At 43.5% G+C, this 18,015-nt stretch overlaps 1 protein-coding gene across 15 annotated transcripts in view; it reads left to right on the top strand.

Moving 5' to 3' along the window:
* The first annotated feature begins 1,852 nt into the window (after positions 1 to 1,852).
* The window catches only part of ZNF236 (zinc finger protein 236), a 98,971-nt gene continuing 82,808 nt past the window's right edge, over positions 1,853 to 18,015 (top strand). For 7 of the 15 annotated variants that reach the window (XR_009004990.1, XR_009004989.1, XM_057526167.1 and 4 more), the window contains exons 1-2: positions 2,905 to 3,490; positions 4,296 to 4,358. Coding sequence is in view for 12 of the 15 variants with exons in the window: in XM_057526167.1 (XP_057382150.1) it covers positions 3,427 to 3,490; positions 4,296 to 4,358 (127 nt within the window). In the remaining 3 variants the exon portion in view is untranslated. Of the gene's footprint in view, positions 2,561 to 2,904; positions 3,491 to 4,295; positions 4,359 to 18,015 lie in introns of those variants that run through there. The other 8 variants (XM_057526174.1, XM_057526170.1, XM_057526166.1 and 5 more) reach the window with 4 other exon arrangements.

Raw genomic sequence — 18,015 nt, 5'->3', positions numbered from 1 at the left:
GATACCGAAGCCAGATAAAGACACAGCAAAAAAAGAAAACTATAGGCCAATACCTCTCATGAACATGGATGCAAACATTTTCAACAAAATATCAGCAGACTGATTTCAACAGCACATTAAGAGGCTCATACACCATGATCAAGTAGAATTATTCCTGGGAAGCAATGAAAAACAATAAACGTGATATACATTAATAGAAAGTTAGAAATCATGTTTTCAATAGATGCACAAAATGCACTTCACAAGACTCAACGTCCTTTCGTGATAAACTCTCAACAAATTGTGTAGAGAAAGAATGTACCTCAACATAATAAAGGCCATATATGACAAAACCATAGCTAACATCTTACCCATGGTGAAATGTTCAAAGCTTTCCCACTATGACTAGGTACAAGACAAGGGTGCCCACTCTCACCACTTCTATTCAGCATTGCACTGAAAAGTCCTAGACAGAACAATTAGGCAAGAAAAAGAAATAAAAGTCATCCAAATCAGAAGGGAAAAAGTAAAAATGTCTCTGCAGATATGTGTAGGTATGCATGTATGGTGAAAAAATAATCCTATGGGGGGTACAGTGGTAGAGGTGCAGCTCTCTTTCACGGATAAAGTGAGAATCTTGTAACTAATTATGTCTACTTTTCTGCTTGGGCTAAGAAACCTGGAGTTTGATTTTCTATTTGCCTTTTATAAGGATTTTATTAGTTTGGATGCTTACTCACTTTTTCTATTTTTTCCATTGTCCTGATTTCCTCATGTATTTATTTTACCCTGATATAAATTGCTTCAAATCCTTTTCAGAAATAGGGTATACATTCACAAACACATCACCATCATCCAAATTGATTTATAAATGACCAAGGATTCTTATTATCTGCCTCCAATCTATTTTCTCAGCCTTACAAGGTACTCCAGCCCTAACATGCATATGGTAGTACTGTCATATTTTGTCTAAACTTAATGTAGACTTCTGCTTTGATGCAACTAGGAGCATGGGATTAACAGGTAAGCAGATTTGGTTTGGGTCTTGGATTTGCTTACAGGCTATGTAGCCTTAAGCAAATTACTTAACCTCTCTGAATCTCATTTGTAAAAGAGTACCTTGAAGGAATGTTGTACGGATTAGAAGTATTTTATGTAAGGCACTAAAACATACTAAGAAGTTAAAGAACAGGAAATGTTAACTGCTAAATCCCATTTGCCATTCACTGGCTGCCTGAGCGTGTTTAGTTTTTTCAGGAATTGGATGTATATAAAGCCCCTAACAGATAAGACTCTTCATTTTAGTTTTTCCTTCTTTACCCTATTGCCTCCACGTAGAAAACCCTTTCCCATCTGTTAGCACCCAACCACTTACTAAGTTTCAGTTAAGAGAGGAGTCTTTTGTATTTATTTTTCTAACTATAATTAATCTTGTCTTCTCAAGGTTCTCTGTGGATTTTTGACTAGTTTTGTGTTTCTTGCCCCATGGTTCCAAGTTTTTCGGGGGGACAGACTGCCTTGTTAACCTTTGTATTCCCTCATAATACCCTGCGTGTAGTTGGTGGTCATTATTTATGGCTTGGCATTAATTTTTCTGAGGATACTAAGACGATGTTAGACTACTTTCTTTTGGCTTTGCTTGACCTCACCTAACACTCTGCCATCATGTTCCTGTTTGGGTTTCGGGTTAAGTCAGTATGGGCAACAACAACAAAAATAACAGATGGACACATGTGAAATCGTAAATTTTAATGCCATTACATCAGAGGATAGGAACGTAAGTGACTTCTGGGTGGGTCCTCCTCAGTCCAAGGTCGATGTTTTGGGTAAATTTAGGCTCCCAGTCTTTTTGCCCCTGTGGTTTTCACAGGGATGCTCTCAAAGGCCTTCCGGAAGCAACCCGGGGAGACGGAGCGCTCAGCTTTCCTGGAATTACACGCGCACATACACACACAGGACGCAGACTACGCACGCGGCACAGGAAGGACCCGTGGCTGGGTTTCTTTCATCTGCCTCCACCTGGAAAGCTCCTTCTCACCATCTCTGCCCATTACAAGGACACCTTTCCTACTTACTTTCCCGACGGCCTTACCGGCTGCGTTGACTTCGGCTGCCCAACACCTCGGGAGGCCCCGCCGCTAGGTGACCGCGGCCGCTCGCTCTCCGTCCGCCCAGGCCCGAACGGCCGACCGCGCATGCGCACGGCGCCGCTCCCCGCCCCCACCGCGCGCCCGCGCCCGCGCCCAACGCCCCTAACACGGCCCGCCGGGCCATGGAACCCGCCGAAGTTGGCACGGTTCGAGCTCTCCCGTTCGCTCGCTTGGGCGCCTTCCCCCCGTGAGGCCCGCGGGCGCTCGGCCGGGGCTCGGCGGCCGCCCGAGCCGCTCCGCCCGCCTCCGCCGCTCGGCCGGGTGCGCGCCGCGCCCCCGCGCCCGGTCCCCGCGCGTGCGCGCTCCGCCGAGTGTATGTGTGTGAGTGTGTGTGCGGCCGAGGGGTGGGCCGCCGCCGCCGCCGCCGCCGCCGACGATGCCGCGGGGCCGCCCCCCGAAGCCCAAGGAGAGCAAGGCGCGCGGCGACACCGGTAAGCGGCCCCGGGCCGGCCGCGCTGTGCCGCTCCGCGCGAATATAGTCCCCCGATGCGGCGCGGGGGGAGCCGGGAGCGGGCCGGGCCGGGGGCGGCGGAGCAGGCCTGGGTCGGGGGCCGGGGGCCAGGCCCGGGCCGGGGTGGGTGCCCCGTCGCCGCCACCGTCGCCACCGCTGCCGCCGCCCGACTGCCGGGTCGCAGGGTGCGGGCGGAATGATACCGGCGCGGCGCGGCCGGCCCCTCCGCCGGGCTGGGCCTACTTTCCTGGGCCGCGCGGGCGGGCGGCGGGGCCGGGGGCGAGGCGCGCGCCGCCGCCCTCCTCTCCTCTCTCCTCACTTCTCTCTTCTCCTCCCCCCCGTTCCTCCTCCCCCCTCCCCACTCCGTCCTCCTCCCCCGTCCTCGGCGTCTTCCTCCCGCTCCCCCGCCCGCCGCCCTCCCGGCCCGGCTGCCGCAGGTCGTGGGAGGCCTTTCTGACGAGAAGGCGCCGGCCCGGTGTGCGTCCCCGGGGGTGGCGGGCCCGGCCCGACCGCGAGCTGCCGCGGCCCCGGGGGGGCGCCCGCGGGGGGCTCGGGAGCGGGTCCCCCCGCGGTGACACGTGGGCCGAGACCGTGCGGGGCTCGCGTCCAGGTGCACCGTCTTCCGGGCCCGGGCTCGGTGGCCCAGCGTCACCCTCCCCTGAGGCTCGGGACCCAGGCGGGCGGGCGCCCCGGGTTTCGGAAGAGAAAGAGGTCGTGTCTGGAAAGGAAGGCCGTTGCGTCCGTTCCATTCTGCCGCTGCGGCGTTTGGGAAGAGAGGGGGAGAGACTAGGTGTCAGCTTAGCGGCGTTGTCAGTGCTCTGACTGCAGTTGCTGAAGTTCACGGGCATGGGAGCCGGGGTGCAGCGCCCGCGAGTTTCCGCGGAAGAGGTGTCGCTGGAGAACAGTCCAGGTGTGCACGTTTGTAGTTGGCTCGTGGCTGCTCAGAGTTCTCGTTAGTGGCTGATGGTGTCTGGAAGGAGGTCTTAAAGGCCTTGCTCCCTGATCGGGCCTTATTTTGGTCAGCGTTAATTTTTTTTTCGTCAGTATGATTTACGCAAAAAATAACGTAAAGTGCAGTGTCCCCCAGTTCTTAGTTACTTGGAAGAGGCTTAGGGTTGAGGAAGAACGTGAACTTTACATTGGAATACGGCTGGGACCTCTTCTTCCCCCCGTCTTTCCCGTCTGACCAAATGGCATCACCGTTCACCTGCTTTTTCAGGTCCCCAACTGAAAAATAATTCTTTCCCTTACTCCCCAAGGCGCTTCATAATTTTGTAGCTTCTCTCTCAGAGGCGTGTTTTCAGTCGGCCCTACTCCCTCCCCCTCCAGTGTGACTGCGAGGCGGGCCTCAGTGGGAGCTCGCCGACTGGTCTCCATCACCTGTCAGCCGGAGGCCTCTCTCAAATGTAAATAAGATGGCCACACCCCGGTCCGAACTGTCCGAAGGATCCTTCATCCCTTTAACTTACAGCCCCACTCCTTGCGGGATCCTGATTGATCTGGCCTTCGTCTGCCTCCGTTCTGTTTCCTGGCCCCCAGTCCTTTGTTCCTGGACGAGGCCACGTTTGTTTCTGCCTCAGGGCCTTTGCTGTTCTCTATTCTGAGAATCCATCCCTCGCTCGTTCTGGGCTTCAGCTTCCTGAGAGAGGCCTCCTTGCTCTAGACCTTTCTGAACGTTGCCTTCCCTGCCTTAACCCAGTCATTCTCTACCACAGCGGTTCTCAGAGTTGGTTCATGGACCCCTGGGAGTTCTGGAGACAGTTTCAGGCATCTGCAAGGTAAATACTCTCGTAGTGATACTACGTCCGTTGGGCTTCTTCACTTGGTTCACAATTGCACTGATCATACACAGGCCATTAGGGGTGGAACTGCTGACTGTTCAGCAGGAGCCGTGGTGGCGACGCCCAACCCTGTGAGGCTGCGCTGTGTTCGTGTATTTCACTCAAAACAACATATTGCAACAGAGAGAAAGCAGAAGCAGATACGAGCATCCACCTGTCTTCTGTTCAAGGAGACCTTGAACAGATGTACAAAAGTGAAAACTCCTCTTACTATTTTTTTGGAGAGTATGTTTTTCCCAAAAATATGTATTTATGTTAACATGTAATAGATTTATTTCTCAGTGAATAAGTGTTTTGAAAGTTGCTCAGTTTTAATTTCTAACAGGGCAGTTGTCAGTAGTTCTAACCTGTAGAAAGTTAAGGTCTTGGGGTCCTCAGTGATGTTTAAGAATATAAAGGGGTTCTGAAACCAAAAGGTTTGGGGACTGTTGCTCTAACAGTTTACGATTTTGGTGTTTCTCATAATCTGAAATTATTTTGTTTTTCTGTGTCACTCGTTATGAATTTTATTCTAAGAAAAACGTGGAAGGTAGGAGGTGGGGATTTTTACACAACACCTATATTTCTCCTGTATTTTTATAGGGGAAATGAGGCTCAGAGAGGTTAAGTGATAGGGAAGGTCTACCCAGCTAGTAAGTGTCAGAATTGGATTTGAATCTATCTTTGAGTCCAAAGGGTCCATTGCGTTGCTCTGCCTTCATAACTATAAAGCCCTACATGTGGGTTAATTCATTTATTCAGCTAGCATTTTGAAGCCCTTCTTGTCATAGGTGGGCACGGTGCTAGGGGCTGAGGGTGCAGGGTTTAAGAAGAGAGACGAGGTCTCTGCCTTGGGTCTCAGGACAGTGTGTGTCCTCTGACGGCAGGAACCCTGTTTATGGCAGCAGATAACAGGCACTGGTGGTCTAGGCTTCCCAAGGAAAATGATGTCAAAACTGGAACCCCCAGAAATGAGGAGGAGGCCTGCTCAAAAACATTTCCTTTTTTTTTTTTTTAATGCAACTTAGCAAAGTGATTGTTATACATATACATATATTCTTTTTCAGATTCTTTTCCATTATAGGTTATTATAAGATATCGAGTGGAGTTCCCTGTGCTATACAGTTAGGTCGTTGTTGTTTATCTGTTTTGTATATAGTAGTGTGAATATGTTAATCTCAAACTCCTAGTTTATCTCTCCCCCTCACCCCCAATCCCCTTTGGTAACCATAAGTTTGTTTTCTATGTATGTGAGTCTATTTCTGTTTTGTAAATGAGTTCATTTGCATCATTATTTTTTTTTAGATTCTACATATAAATAATATCATGTGATATTTGTCTTTCTCTAACTTAACTTCACTTAGTATGATAATCTCTTGGTGCATCCACGTTGCTGCAGATGGCATTCTTTCATTCTTTTTTTTGTGTGTGTGTGGCTGAGTAATATTCCGTTGTATATCTGCACCACATCTTCTTTATCCGTTCCTCTGTCGATGGACACTTAGGTTGCTTCCATGTCCTGGCTATTGTAAATAGAACTGCAGTGAACATTGGGGCATGTATCTTTTCGAATTAGAGTTTCTCTGGATACATGCCCAGAAGTGGGATTGCAGGATCATATAGCAACTCTATTTTTAGTTTTCTAAGGAACCTCCATACTGTTCTCCATAGTGGCTGTATCAATTTACATTCCCACCAGCAGTGCAGGAGGGTTCCCTTTTCTCCACTCCCTCTCCAGCATTTGTTATTTGTAGACTTTTTGATGATGGCCGTTCTGACTGGTGTGAGGTGATACCTCATTGTAGTTTCGATTTGCATTTCTCTAATCATTAGCGATATTGAGCATCTTTTCATGTGCCTGTTGGCTGTCTCTGGGTCTTCTTTGGAGAAATGTCTATTTAGGTCTTCTGACCATTTTTTGATTGGGTTGTATGTTTTTTTGATATTAAGCTGTATGAGCTGTTTGTATATTTTGGAGATTAATCCCTTGTCAGTAGCATAAAAACGTTTCTTAAAGTAATAATTAGCTTTAGGACATAAGTAAAGAAGTAAGCCTCATCTATTACATAAATTGATGGGGGAACGTTTGTTGAGCACTTGCCTTTGTGCCTGGCACTGTCCTGGGAATATAAAGATGAGTGAGATAGGATTTTTTTTATCATTGTTATTTTAGTTTACTCTTAATAAGCCATAATGTGATCTGGATGGAAACTACATTTTGGGATCTTGTATGGCTTCTGTTTTTCCAATAGCATGGTGCAAACCTTTTCTCCCTAGCTTGAACCTTTAGTTGGCCTCCTGCTAAGTTTCTGTTTTCTGTTGAAGGGATATTTGTAATACCTCATTTCCAGAGAGCTGAGACAGGCAGACCTAGAGCCAAACGAATAAACAATTCCTTTCTTGCTCAGATTACCAATTCAGGCCATTTTAGATTTTCTCCCATGAATTCAGGAACTCTGTAATCTTCCTTCAAGGGGAGGAGACTGCTGGCATAGCTAACAGAAGTGGAGCTTGAACTTCTTACCGGGCAGCAGGGGAAGTGCTCTGAGGCTTTAAGGGGACTCTGCTTCCCTGGTAAAACTAGGTGTCATTGGTGGGTAACGGTTAAGGAGAGATAGATTCTGCTTAAAATAATTACTTTCTATCAATATCAGGTATTGGAGGATGAAAAGATTTCTTCAGAAAGGAGCAACCTGTACTCTCCATAATCGAACTTTTTAGGTAGACAGAAACTTGGAGTATTTAGTATTTTGAAGAAAGTGTGATTAGATAAGACACAAAATCTAAAGATTTTATGATCCTGGCATCAAGTAGTGAGTTAACATGGGTTCAAAATCTTGGTCTTTGACACAAACCTAGCCTGGGAAAACCATAGTAAACCTAATTCTTCGTTAGGTAGAGTCAATTCAGCAGTTTTAAAATGCTTAATGTATATTAGCGTTTTTACATTGTCTCCATACGCAAAGACAGTGCTCAAGGAATTAGCAGTATTTTTCAAACTTCTTTTTTGTGGTAGAACTCTCTCACGTGAAATATCACAGCAAGGCCTCGGGTGGTGGTGTTCACCCTTGGAGCGCATTATAGAGTCATGTGGGGAGCTTTTAAAGCTCTCGATGACCGGGCCTCATCCAGCGACGTCCGAGCCTATGGGTGCATCACGGCTTTTAAAGCTAACAGGAGACTCCACTGTGTGGTCAAGGCTGAGGCCACTCTGCTCGGAAGGAGGGAGGGAGGGAGGCTGGGTGCCTTCCCCTAGCATTTCTCTCAGCGAACGTGAAACCTGTTGCTTTTCTGGGTTAAAATGAAAAATGTATGTAATCTAATAAACTGCAGGAACAGACTGTGCTCTCTTAATACCTCAATTCTTTAACTGAATTCAAAACCTCAGACACTAATGCAAGCTAGCGAGGCGGTTAAAGGTAGTGGGTGATAGCAGTTAATAGCTGGCTCTGGGGTTTCGCAGAATTAGAGTCCCTGTTTCTTCCACAGGGGCAGGCTCCTACTTTGCTCCATTTAATTGTTGCCATAGCTAATGATTTTTTTTCAGGAGAAGCCAGAAATGTGTTTTTTGAAACCCCTTTATTATTGTATTTGGGTGCCTAATTTAATTGAATAGAACATCTATGTAGAAAAGTGTGTAGATTTTAAGTGAAAAGCTTCATGAATTTCCATATGTAGCCAGAACATTAGCAGTACCTTAAAAGTTCCCATCGTTCTATTACCTGCTCACCCCCACTGTCCTCTTTTGATACCGTAGATTAGGTTTAGCTGTTTTTGAACTAAATTGAGTTCATAGTATGTACCCTTTTGTTTCTGGCTTCATTCATTCAGTATTTGTTTTTATGAGATTATCCTTGTTATTATATAGCAGAAATTTGTTCATTTTTCATAGTTATATAGTATTCTGTTATATGAACATACTATCATTTAATTTATCCTTTCTACTATAGATATTTGGGTTGTTTCCAGTTTTGGGTTATTACACATAAGTGCTGCTAGGAACTTTTATGCGTTTCTGGGTCATGGTGGGCAATGGTGAGTGATTGTACCAGTTTACTCTCCCACCAGCAGGGGATTAACCTTCCATTTGCTCTGTAGTCTTTGTCTTTGCACTTGGCATTGTCTGTCCTTTTAATATCTTAGCCCTCCTGGTATGTGTAGTGTTATCTCATTTTGATTTTTAATTTGCAGTTCTGTGCTAATAAGGTTTTTATGTTTATTAACCATTTGTTCTCTTTCGTGAAGCTCTTGTTTAAGTCTTTTGCCATTTTCCTACTGAGTTGAATGTTTGTTTGTCTTTAGTTAGTAGACTTTTTAGAGCAGTTTTTAGGCTTGCTCAGAGTTCAGCCGATAGTTTGGAGTTCCTGTATACTATGCTCCTTATTTTTCTCCTCACAGCCTCCCGTTATTAACATCTTGTTTTAGTGAATGAACCAATTTTGATTCATTATTATAAATAAAGTCTATAGTTTACGTTAGGATTCACTGTCTTCATAGTTTTGTCTGCTCCAGAACGGCAGACAGTTGGAATCATATAGTATGTAGCCTTTTCAGACTGGCTTTTACTAAGCAGTGTGCATTTTAGATTTCTCCATGTCTCTTGATGGCTTGATATAGCTCATTTCTTTTTATTGCTGAATAATATTCATTATGTGGACGTACCACAGTATATTTGTTTACATTTTGAAGGACATCTTGGTTGCTTCCAGTCTTTGGTAATTATGAATAAAATTGGTGTAAACATTCATGTGCAGGTTTTTGTGAGGGCATAAGATTTTAGCTCATTTGAGTAAATGCCAAGAAGCATGATTGCTAGATCAAACGGTAAGACTATAAACAGCTTTGTGAGGAATTGCCAAACTTCTCCACAGTGGCTGCACCATTTTGTGCTGTCACAGGCAATGAATGGGAGTTCCTGTTGTGCTACATCCTTGTCAGCATTTGGTATTATTGATTATTTTGGATTTTTAGCCCTTCTAATAGGTGTGTGTTATTGGGTATCTCACTGTTTTAATTTGCATTTCCCTTATGACTTATGATATTGAGCATCTTTTCATATGCTTGTCATCTATATATTTTTGGTGAAGAGTTAACATGTATTTTTATTATTGATCCATAGGAGTTCTTTATGTGTACTGCATATGAGTTCTTTGTACTTTCGTGTTCACTCTTTCAAGGATAATCTTTTCATGAAAGAAGTTTTTAACCTTAATGTTGTCCAATTTATCAGTCCTTTCCTTTATGCATAGTACTTTTGGGACCTGTTTAAGGAATTTTTGACAATTATAATCATGAAGACATTTTCCTATGTTTTCATCTAGAAGCTTTATTGTTTTACTTCTCACCTTTAGATTGATACACCAACCGAAGTTGATTTTTGTTTATGGTGGAAAGGTCAAGACTTTACATGTGGATGTCTAATTAATCTGCACTATTTATTGAAAAGATCATCCTTTGTTGTACTGTAGTATCATGTTTGTTGTAAATCAGGTGACTATGGAGGTGAAGAATTGTTTTTGCATTCAGTTCTCTTCCATTGTTTTTTGGTTTCTGCCTATTCAATTTCTTATTGTCTTAATTACTTTTAGTCCAAGTTTTGGTATCTGGTAGTGTAAATGTTAAGTCCTCTACTTTGGTTTTCATTTTCATGGTTATCCTGATAATTTTTGGTACTTCTCAGTTTCATCTAGATTTTATTTTTTTAATTTTTTTTAATATGATTTGAGAGGTTTTAAAAAATATTTATTTATTTATTTAGGCTGTGCCGGGTCTTAGCTGCGGCATGCGGGATCTTTTAATTGCAGCATGCGGGCTTCTTAGTTGTGGCATGTGAACTCTTAGTTGCAGCATGCATGTGGGATCTAGTTCCCCGAGCAGCAATCGAACAAGGGCCCCCTGCGTTGGGAGCACGGAGTCTTACCCACTGGACCACCGGGGAAGTCCCTCATCTAGATTTTAGAATCAGCTTGTCAGTTCCATAATGATTAATGACACTGAGCATCTCTTCATGTACTTGTTGGCCATTTGTGTATCTTTGGAGAAATGTCTGTTCAAATCCTTTGTTCATTTTTTAATTGGGTTGTTTGTTTTTTGTGGCTTTTGTAAGAATTCTTTATATATTCTGGATACTAGGCCCTTATCAGATATATGACTTACAAATATTTTATCCCATTCTGTAGCTTGTCTTTTTACTTTCTTGATAGCATTCTTTGATGCACAAAGGTTTTAAATTTTGATGAAGTCCAATTTACCTACTTTTTCTTTGGTGTCATATTTAAGAAACTATCGCCACTCCACAGTCATTAAGCTTTTTCCTTTTGTCTTCTTCTGAGAGTTTTATAGCTTTAGTTCTTAAATTGATGTCTTTGATCCATTGTGAGCTATTTTTTGTGTGTGGTGTGGAGTGAGGGTCCACCTTCATTCTTTTGCACGTGGATATCCGCTTGTCCCAGAACCATTCGCTGAAGAGACTGCTCTTTCAGTGAATGGTCTTGGCCCCCTTGTTGAAAAATCAGTTCGCGATGGAAGTATGGGTTTGTTTCTGGACTCTCAGTTCTATTCCATTGGTCTGTATGTCTATCCATGTGCTAGTACCTCATACTAAATTTCAAGTATACTTTATACTAAGACATTTTAAAATAAATACATAGCCAGTAAAATTTTGAGTTCTTCTTGTGCTGCCTAAAATCACCTCACAGACTGCTGGTGGTACACTTGTCACACTTAGAAAACACTATCTCTGCACATTTTTAGGAAATATGTAATTGCTAATCATTGTGTAGCAAACCAAGGCCCTGATGTTCATTGTTGCATTTATTGAAAATGCTTGGCAGAAAGCCTTTAGCGGGTGGGGTAAGAAGACGTGGAGTGAAGTACATAGGTATCGGGCAGAATGGTGAAATACAGAGATAGCTGCCTTTATTGCATTAATTTTCTGAAAATTATTATTTAGGGGAATGTCCAGTCTTTCTATCCCATGACTAAGACAAAGGTCTTAGTTTTAAGGAGATTATGCCTAAGTAAATATGAAGGCTATTTACTGTAGAAGGTAAAGCACGGTGTATGCCAGCCCTGTATGCCTGTATCGCTCCGGGACGTCCCTGGGGTGCCACGGAGCTTGGAGGGTGACAGACGTTGCAGGGGTTGCAGTAGTGCTGGCTGGCTGGTATGGAACCCCGGTTTACCCTCTGGGGCAGGGGCAGCAGGCTCCTTCTGTAGGGCCAGACGGTAAATGTTTTAGACTTTGTGGGCGTTAAGGTCTCTGCTGTAACTCTGAATTGCTGTCGCAGCCCCAAAACTGCCACAGTAATACGTAAACCAGAGAGCGTGGCTGTGTTCCATGAGACTCTGCTTACCAGAAAGGCTAGACCCTAGTTAGTTGACCCCAGTCTGGAAGAAAAAACAGGAATAAAAAGGAAAGTTGCATATTATAGCACTTTACTTTGGGGTAAACCTTCTGTTGATATATAACATACAGAGAAGAATAGAAATTATGTTCAGTTCAGTGAATTTTCACAGCAAGAACTTTCTCATATAATCAGCACCCAGTTTATATGAGTTATATTAATAATTCATATAAGTATTTATATAGTTTCTTAGATTAAGAAATGGGACGTTAACAGCACCCTAGAAATCCCCATTATGCTCCATCCAATCAGTACCCTCGTGAGACTAACCACTGTCCTGATATCTCACAGCCTAGATTAGTTTTGCCCATTTATTGAACTTTATAAGGTGAAATCATATGGAAAGTTTTCTCATGTCTGACTTCTTTTGGTCAGTTTTCACTCTTTCTAGCAGTATATGAAATTTCCAGTCGCTCCATATCCTCATAAATCCTTGGTTTTGTCTGTCTTTAATTTTAACCATCCTCTTGGGCGTGCATTTTACCTTTTTAAAAAATATTTTTCCTTTGGATCTTCACAACAACCCTGTTGAGTAGGCAACACGGAAATCACGCCCATCTTTTTTTTTTTTTTTTAAAGTTTTACTTGATTTTTATTTATTTATTTATTTATTTTTGGCTGTGTTGGGTCTTCGGTTCGTGCGAGGGCTTTCTCCAGTTGCGGCAAGCGGGGGCCACTCTTCATCGCGGTGCGGGGACCGCTCTTCATCGCGGTGCGCGGGCCTTTCTCTATCGCGGCCCCTCCCGTCGCGGGGCACAGGCTCCAGACGCGCAGGCTCAGCAATTGTGGCTCACGGGCCCAGCTGCTCCGCGGCATGTGGGATCTTCCCAGACCAGGGCTCGAACCCGTGTCCCCTGCATTAGCAGGCAGACTCTCAACCACTGCGCCACCAGGGAAGCCCCACGCTCATCTTTGAACTGAGCGGTCATCTGGGTTGCAGAGACCCCCTCACTAACCATCGGCAGGACTGAGACCGCCCTTGAGACTTCACTGTCTCCCTGGTCTGTGACCTGTGACCCATATTTTAATCTGTAGATACCTCTGTATTAAGATACATACATTAATAATAGCATGTAAGGCGCATGCATATTTTATTGGAAATTGGGACTGCTTCTCGGAGTGAACTCTCCACAGTTCTCCATGGCACTGTCTAGCTCTGCTTATTGCTGTTGCGGTGCTGCCATAAATTGTATGTTTGTGGAGATGAAAAACAGAATAGTGACAGCAAACAGATCAACAAGAAATTATCCTACATATGTATAGAAAATTAATTTTTTGCAGTGTCCAAAGAAGCATTATACTCAGCAATGCACTGCTGGATCATTCTCAGAAAAGCTCTGTTACGTTCAGACCTTGAGCCTAGAATTCTGTGTTTTAGCCAGAAGGTGAGGCTATAGATAACTAGGGTTTTATTTTGTTATAATTTTAACATACTTAGTTTTGTTAAATTTGGATAATGTATGTGTAAGTCTGAATGTACATCTACATGAGTTTAAAGTCTTTCTTTAAAAATAAAAATTTATAGGTGATAAAAGCAAATATGTGGAAGAGGGTTGATATTCCTTTTAAAAATAATAAGAGAAAATACAGTCAACTGAGGCATGAAAAGAAGACGTCACACATACAGATACTGCCAGAACAGGCATTGAAAGCACATCTGAGTAAAGCTGGACTTGTTCCTGGGAAGCCTTGGCTGTAAGAAAAGGAGCAACCTGGCCCTATTAGGGACTGTTCATGAGTTTCTGACCAACTATTTATCTTTAACTGTCACGGATATATTTCATATCGTTTACCATGGTACCAGTACCAGTGTTTTGTCTCGTTGAAACTACTCATGGTTTCGACAACTAGGGACTGTGGCCTGGCTCTCAGTTGAATATATTTTATACTGAAAGAACATAAACAGGCTTAGGCTTACAATTGGTATGAGATGCTGTTGATAAAATCCAAGTTCATCTGCTGTTTTTGCACTAGGCACAAGGTAGAAAGTGGGGTCTCATCTCAGACACCATGACCTTAAGAGTCGTGGAAGCATGCTTAATTACAAGCTGAAAATTACTCCTAGTTCTGTCACTGGCTAATTGTGTGATCTTTGACCAAGCAGCTTAACTTCTCTGGGGTCTTGTTTTCCTTAGCTATAAAACAAGGGTATGGACTATATAACTCACCTTTTCCCCCAAGTAAATTTTATTTCTTACTTTTTAATTTAAATCTTTTTGAACAGCTAATACATTATAATGTTTCAGAATTTAAAAATAAGGAAGTTCCATTTCCCAGCTCCATTCCCTAGTCAGATAGTTGCCTTTTATATGGGCAACTGATGCTATATTTTTTTTTCTGTAGTTTTACAGGGATATTTTATGCACATGTAAGCAAATGCACGGTATATCTCTGCCCCTTCCTTTCTTTTTTAAAGAAATGGTAGCATCTAGAACATACTGCTTTTTCCCTGGTCTGTATTTTGAGGATTACTTTTCCATATGAGTATATTTCATTTCCAAATGAGTACCTACTTAATAGTATAAATAAACACATTTGAATAGATAACAGGTAAAATTCAAAAAGTACAAGGGTCTTTCCTGACACTACCCACCTCTCTCGGTGCAGCCACTTTTGAGTTGACATATGTTTGTTCTTTCCTAGAGGAAAGCAGATGCTTATGGCTGGTGCTGTTAACCCAGAGTATTTGGTTTTCTGAGAGAGCTTCTACAAAGAAAATAACGTAGGTGCATTTCACCTGGCTCTTAGGAGCCACCAAATGGCTAAGGTATACAGTTGGCCCTTGAACAACACGGGTCTGAACCGCGTGGGTCCACTTACACGTGGATTGTCTTCTGTAGTGAATACTACAGTACCACACATTTGTGGTGCGTCGGATCTGTAGATTCGGAGGAACTGTGGAGATGGATGGCCAACTGTAAGTTTCTTGGATTTTTGCCTGTTGGAGGATCTGTGCCCAACCCCTGCGGTGTTCAGGGGTCAACAGTATATGTACAAAATAAGAACAGTTAGTGCATATATAACAAGCTGGAAGAATATTAAAGTGAAGTTAGGTAATTTCGAGGTGGAGAGCATGAGTCAGTGAGGCTAAAAGTAGAAGTAGACATTCTGGTCTTGGAGCCTCAAACAGCTGGGAAGAGACCCAAAAAGTCATTAGCTTGTGTCTTATCTCCACATGTTTAGCAAATATTTGTTAGGCACACATTCTGTGCCAGGCCTCATACGATGCTTTGGAGATACAGGGACAAAGCAGACATACAACATACAGAGAAGAATAGAAATTATGTTCAGTTCGGTGAATTTTCACAACGAGAACTTTCTCATATAATCATCACCCAGATTATATGGGTTATATTAATAATTCATATAATTATTTATATAATTTCTTAGATTAAGAAATGGGACGTTAACAGCAGCCTAGAAATCCCCATCATGCTCCATCCAATCAGCACCCTCGTGAGACTACCCACTGTCCTGATATCTCACAGCCTACATTAGTTTTGCCCATTTCACTTCAGAGTTTTACCTAAAAAAGCTCAGCTGTGCTAAAACCTGAATGTTGACAAGTGTGGGAGGAGCAGTAGAAAATGGGAGAAAAGAAAGTAGAAAGGAATTTAAAAAAAAGTAGAAATGAGGGGAAAGAATGGTGGAGATGAGGCAAGGTGGTACCGATTTGAAGTAGGGGGGATGACTGTCAGACTTCCCAGAGGCCTGCTTGGTGACTTTAGAGAGCATTGTGGTGTCAGAGGGTGACAGAGTGGGAGCAGGTGGTTGATGGTTACAGAGCTGGGTTCTTGGAGGAATGTAGGGAATGATGGACAGAGGGAAGTGAGGCTAGTGCCTGTTGAGGGCAGAGGATGGGGAGCGCAACTCTATTTTGGAACAACGATTTTTATTCAAAACAAAATAAAAACATTAAAAGTTTGGGGTTTAGTTACTTTAGAAATTGAAAATGCCTCATCAGGATTTATGGGTAGCTGAGATCTTAAACGCACAGTGCTTAAGAGTTTCAGTCAAGAGATGCGAATTTGAGTTAAATCCCCGAATGCTATAAATTCAGTAGGTTTTGCTGGAACTTGGTGTCACATCGTAGGTATTTTGCGCAGAAGAGATGCACCTAGGTTCTTCCGACCTAGGGGATGTGGACGACCTTTGCCGTGCAGATAAGCTGGCCGGCCTGACCTGCTGGGCCCGTCTGGGAAGAGCAGTTTGAAAGCCAGCTCATCTGGTTCCCGCCGTTACATGCCAGGCCTGCCTGCGGGTAGTTCCCATGGGAGAGCGCGGTCTGGAGTGATGGGTAGGGTACTGAGTAGCAAGGACGAGCATTAAAGAGGTGGCCGTGCTCCGAGACGGTTGATAGGCTTTTGTCCCCATAGCACCAGGAAGCGTCATCTTGTTTGATCTGCACAACTCTGTGATAGGCTTTATCATTTTGGGGTGGTAGAGACACAACTATTATTGTATACTGTTTAGAATCTCTACGTAAAGAGTTAAACTGATTTTGAAACTGGTCTTCAAGTTTTTCTCAAGGAAGCAAAGGTGCTCAATTTCTGATCTTCGTAAACCGGTTATTGTTTAATTTTGATAGTGAAGTGGAGTTCCTGGTGGCAGGAAGGGTGAGCAGTTGAGGAGAGCGGTGGGCCTGTCTGTGTGTGAGGGGACGTGTGTATGGGGACAGTCTGGGTCCTGCCTGGGGTCCTACCTCCTGAGGCTTCCTTGCACCAGTGAGATCTCCTGACGATTCCTCCCCGTCCTCTCGGAGGGCAGAAGCACATAGGTGAAAAGTACTGTTCTGGATGAGCTGTTAGATTTGAGCCCTGCCAGATGCAGTGGCTCTGTGCTTACTCCCATTCTGTCTGGGGAAGCAGTAGGAATATGTGCGGCCCAGCGTCTCGTGTGAAGTTGTAGCTGCCTCTTAAAAAGGCAGCCATACTCAGGAGGACTGATGTGAATTGATCACACGTTAACTTAGGTCTCTAGCTCCTTAGAGATCCGGGGGCCTGTGGCTGCAGAGACCGCTCACCCCCGACAGTGGACACGTGCACACGCGTGTATGTTGGCGTGTAGTTTTCTTGGCGTTGGTGGATCTCCTGAAGCCCATCCTAAAGATACGTGAATTTCATAGACCTCTTTCTGAACAAGTACTCTGGGGACCAGACATGAGAACGAACTTGAAGAGCTGGTGCATAATAGCGGTTGTTTTGAGGCCTAGGACTCTCCCAGAAAGGGTCAACTCTGAGCAGAAAGAAAGCCGAGTGTGGGGATAGCACCCCCCAGCCCTGGAGAAAGGCTTTGCTCTCTCAGTGCCGAGAGAAACAGCCGCGAAGCAAAGTGAAAGTCTAGAGATGCTGTGGACTTTAAAATTAGACTCAACGTGGAAACTAAAACATGATTTGTTTTGTTTTTTTCCTTCCCAGTTACGCTGTAATTTGAATTGTTGTTGTTTTAAGTTTGTCATTGAACCAAATTAATATTACGTTATCAACAGCGGGAAGGGACCTACTGAAAAAGTCATTTTATTACATTTGGAGCTTTGTTAAAGAGCGAAGTCTTGCTGCTTAGGATAAAACTATTTTCTAGAAAAGTCTTAATTCATAAGCAAAATGACATCATTTTTCAGTTTTAAATGTACAATTTTTTATCTCAGGGGTTTATCTATCAATTGCAGTTAATTAAATCAAAATAATTCTCATTTTTAGATAACATATTAAGTAGTTTCAACATAGAGGCTATGAAAATTGTTTCATCCTACATCCTGAAATAGCATTTTAATATTGCATTTTAGAAATTAAGTTGAGGGCCTCTTTTCTTATTGTATTCCGGCTTTAGGTTAAAACACTACTGAGTTCTTAAAACACAGTTGTCAACAGATATTTTACTTGTGCCTTTAGTGTTTCTTCCCATAGTACAGACTTTTCCAAAGGGAATAATATATCAATTAATGTGGTCCCAGCAATCATTTTATTTGGCCCTGGGGAGTCATACAACATTTTGTTATTAGTTTGGTGTAGAGATTTTGAATGTGGATAGAGTTAAGAATAAATAGAATAAAAATTATGTATATCTTTCCCTTAGTAGATCCACTTTGTTTCTGAATGAAGTTACAGTCTTTTGAATTACATCAGTATTTATCAAAACTGGAATTGTTTCACTGGTGGATCTGCCGGGAGGATTTTTTGGAGCTCTTGTCGGCTTTCTCCATCCCCTTC

Source organism: Balaenoptera acutorostrata, chromosome 13 (genome assembly GCF_949987535.1).
Source record: "Balaenoptera acutorostrata chromosome 13, mBalAcu1.1, whole genome shotgun sequence".
NCBI lineage: Eukaryota > Metazoa > Chordata > Mammalia > Artiodactyla > Balaenopteridae > Balaenoptera > Balaenoptera acutorostrata.
The sequence above is the reverse complement of the archived record's forward strand: the minus strand, read 5'-3'. Positions and strand labels throughout refer to the sequence as shown.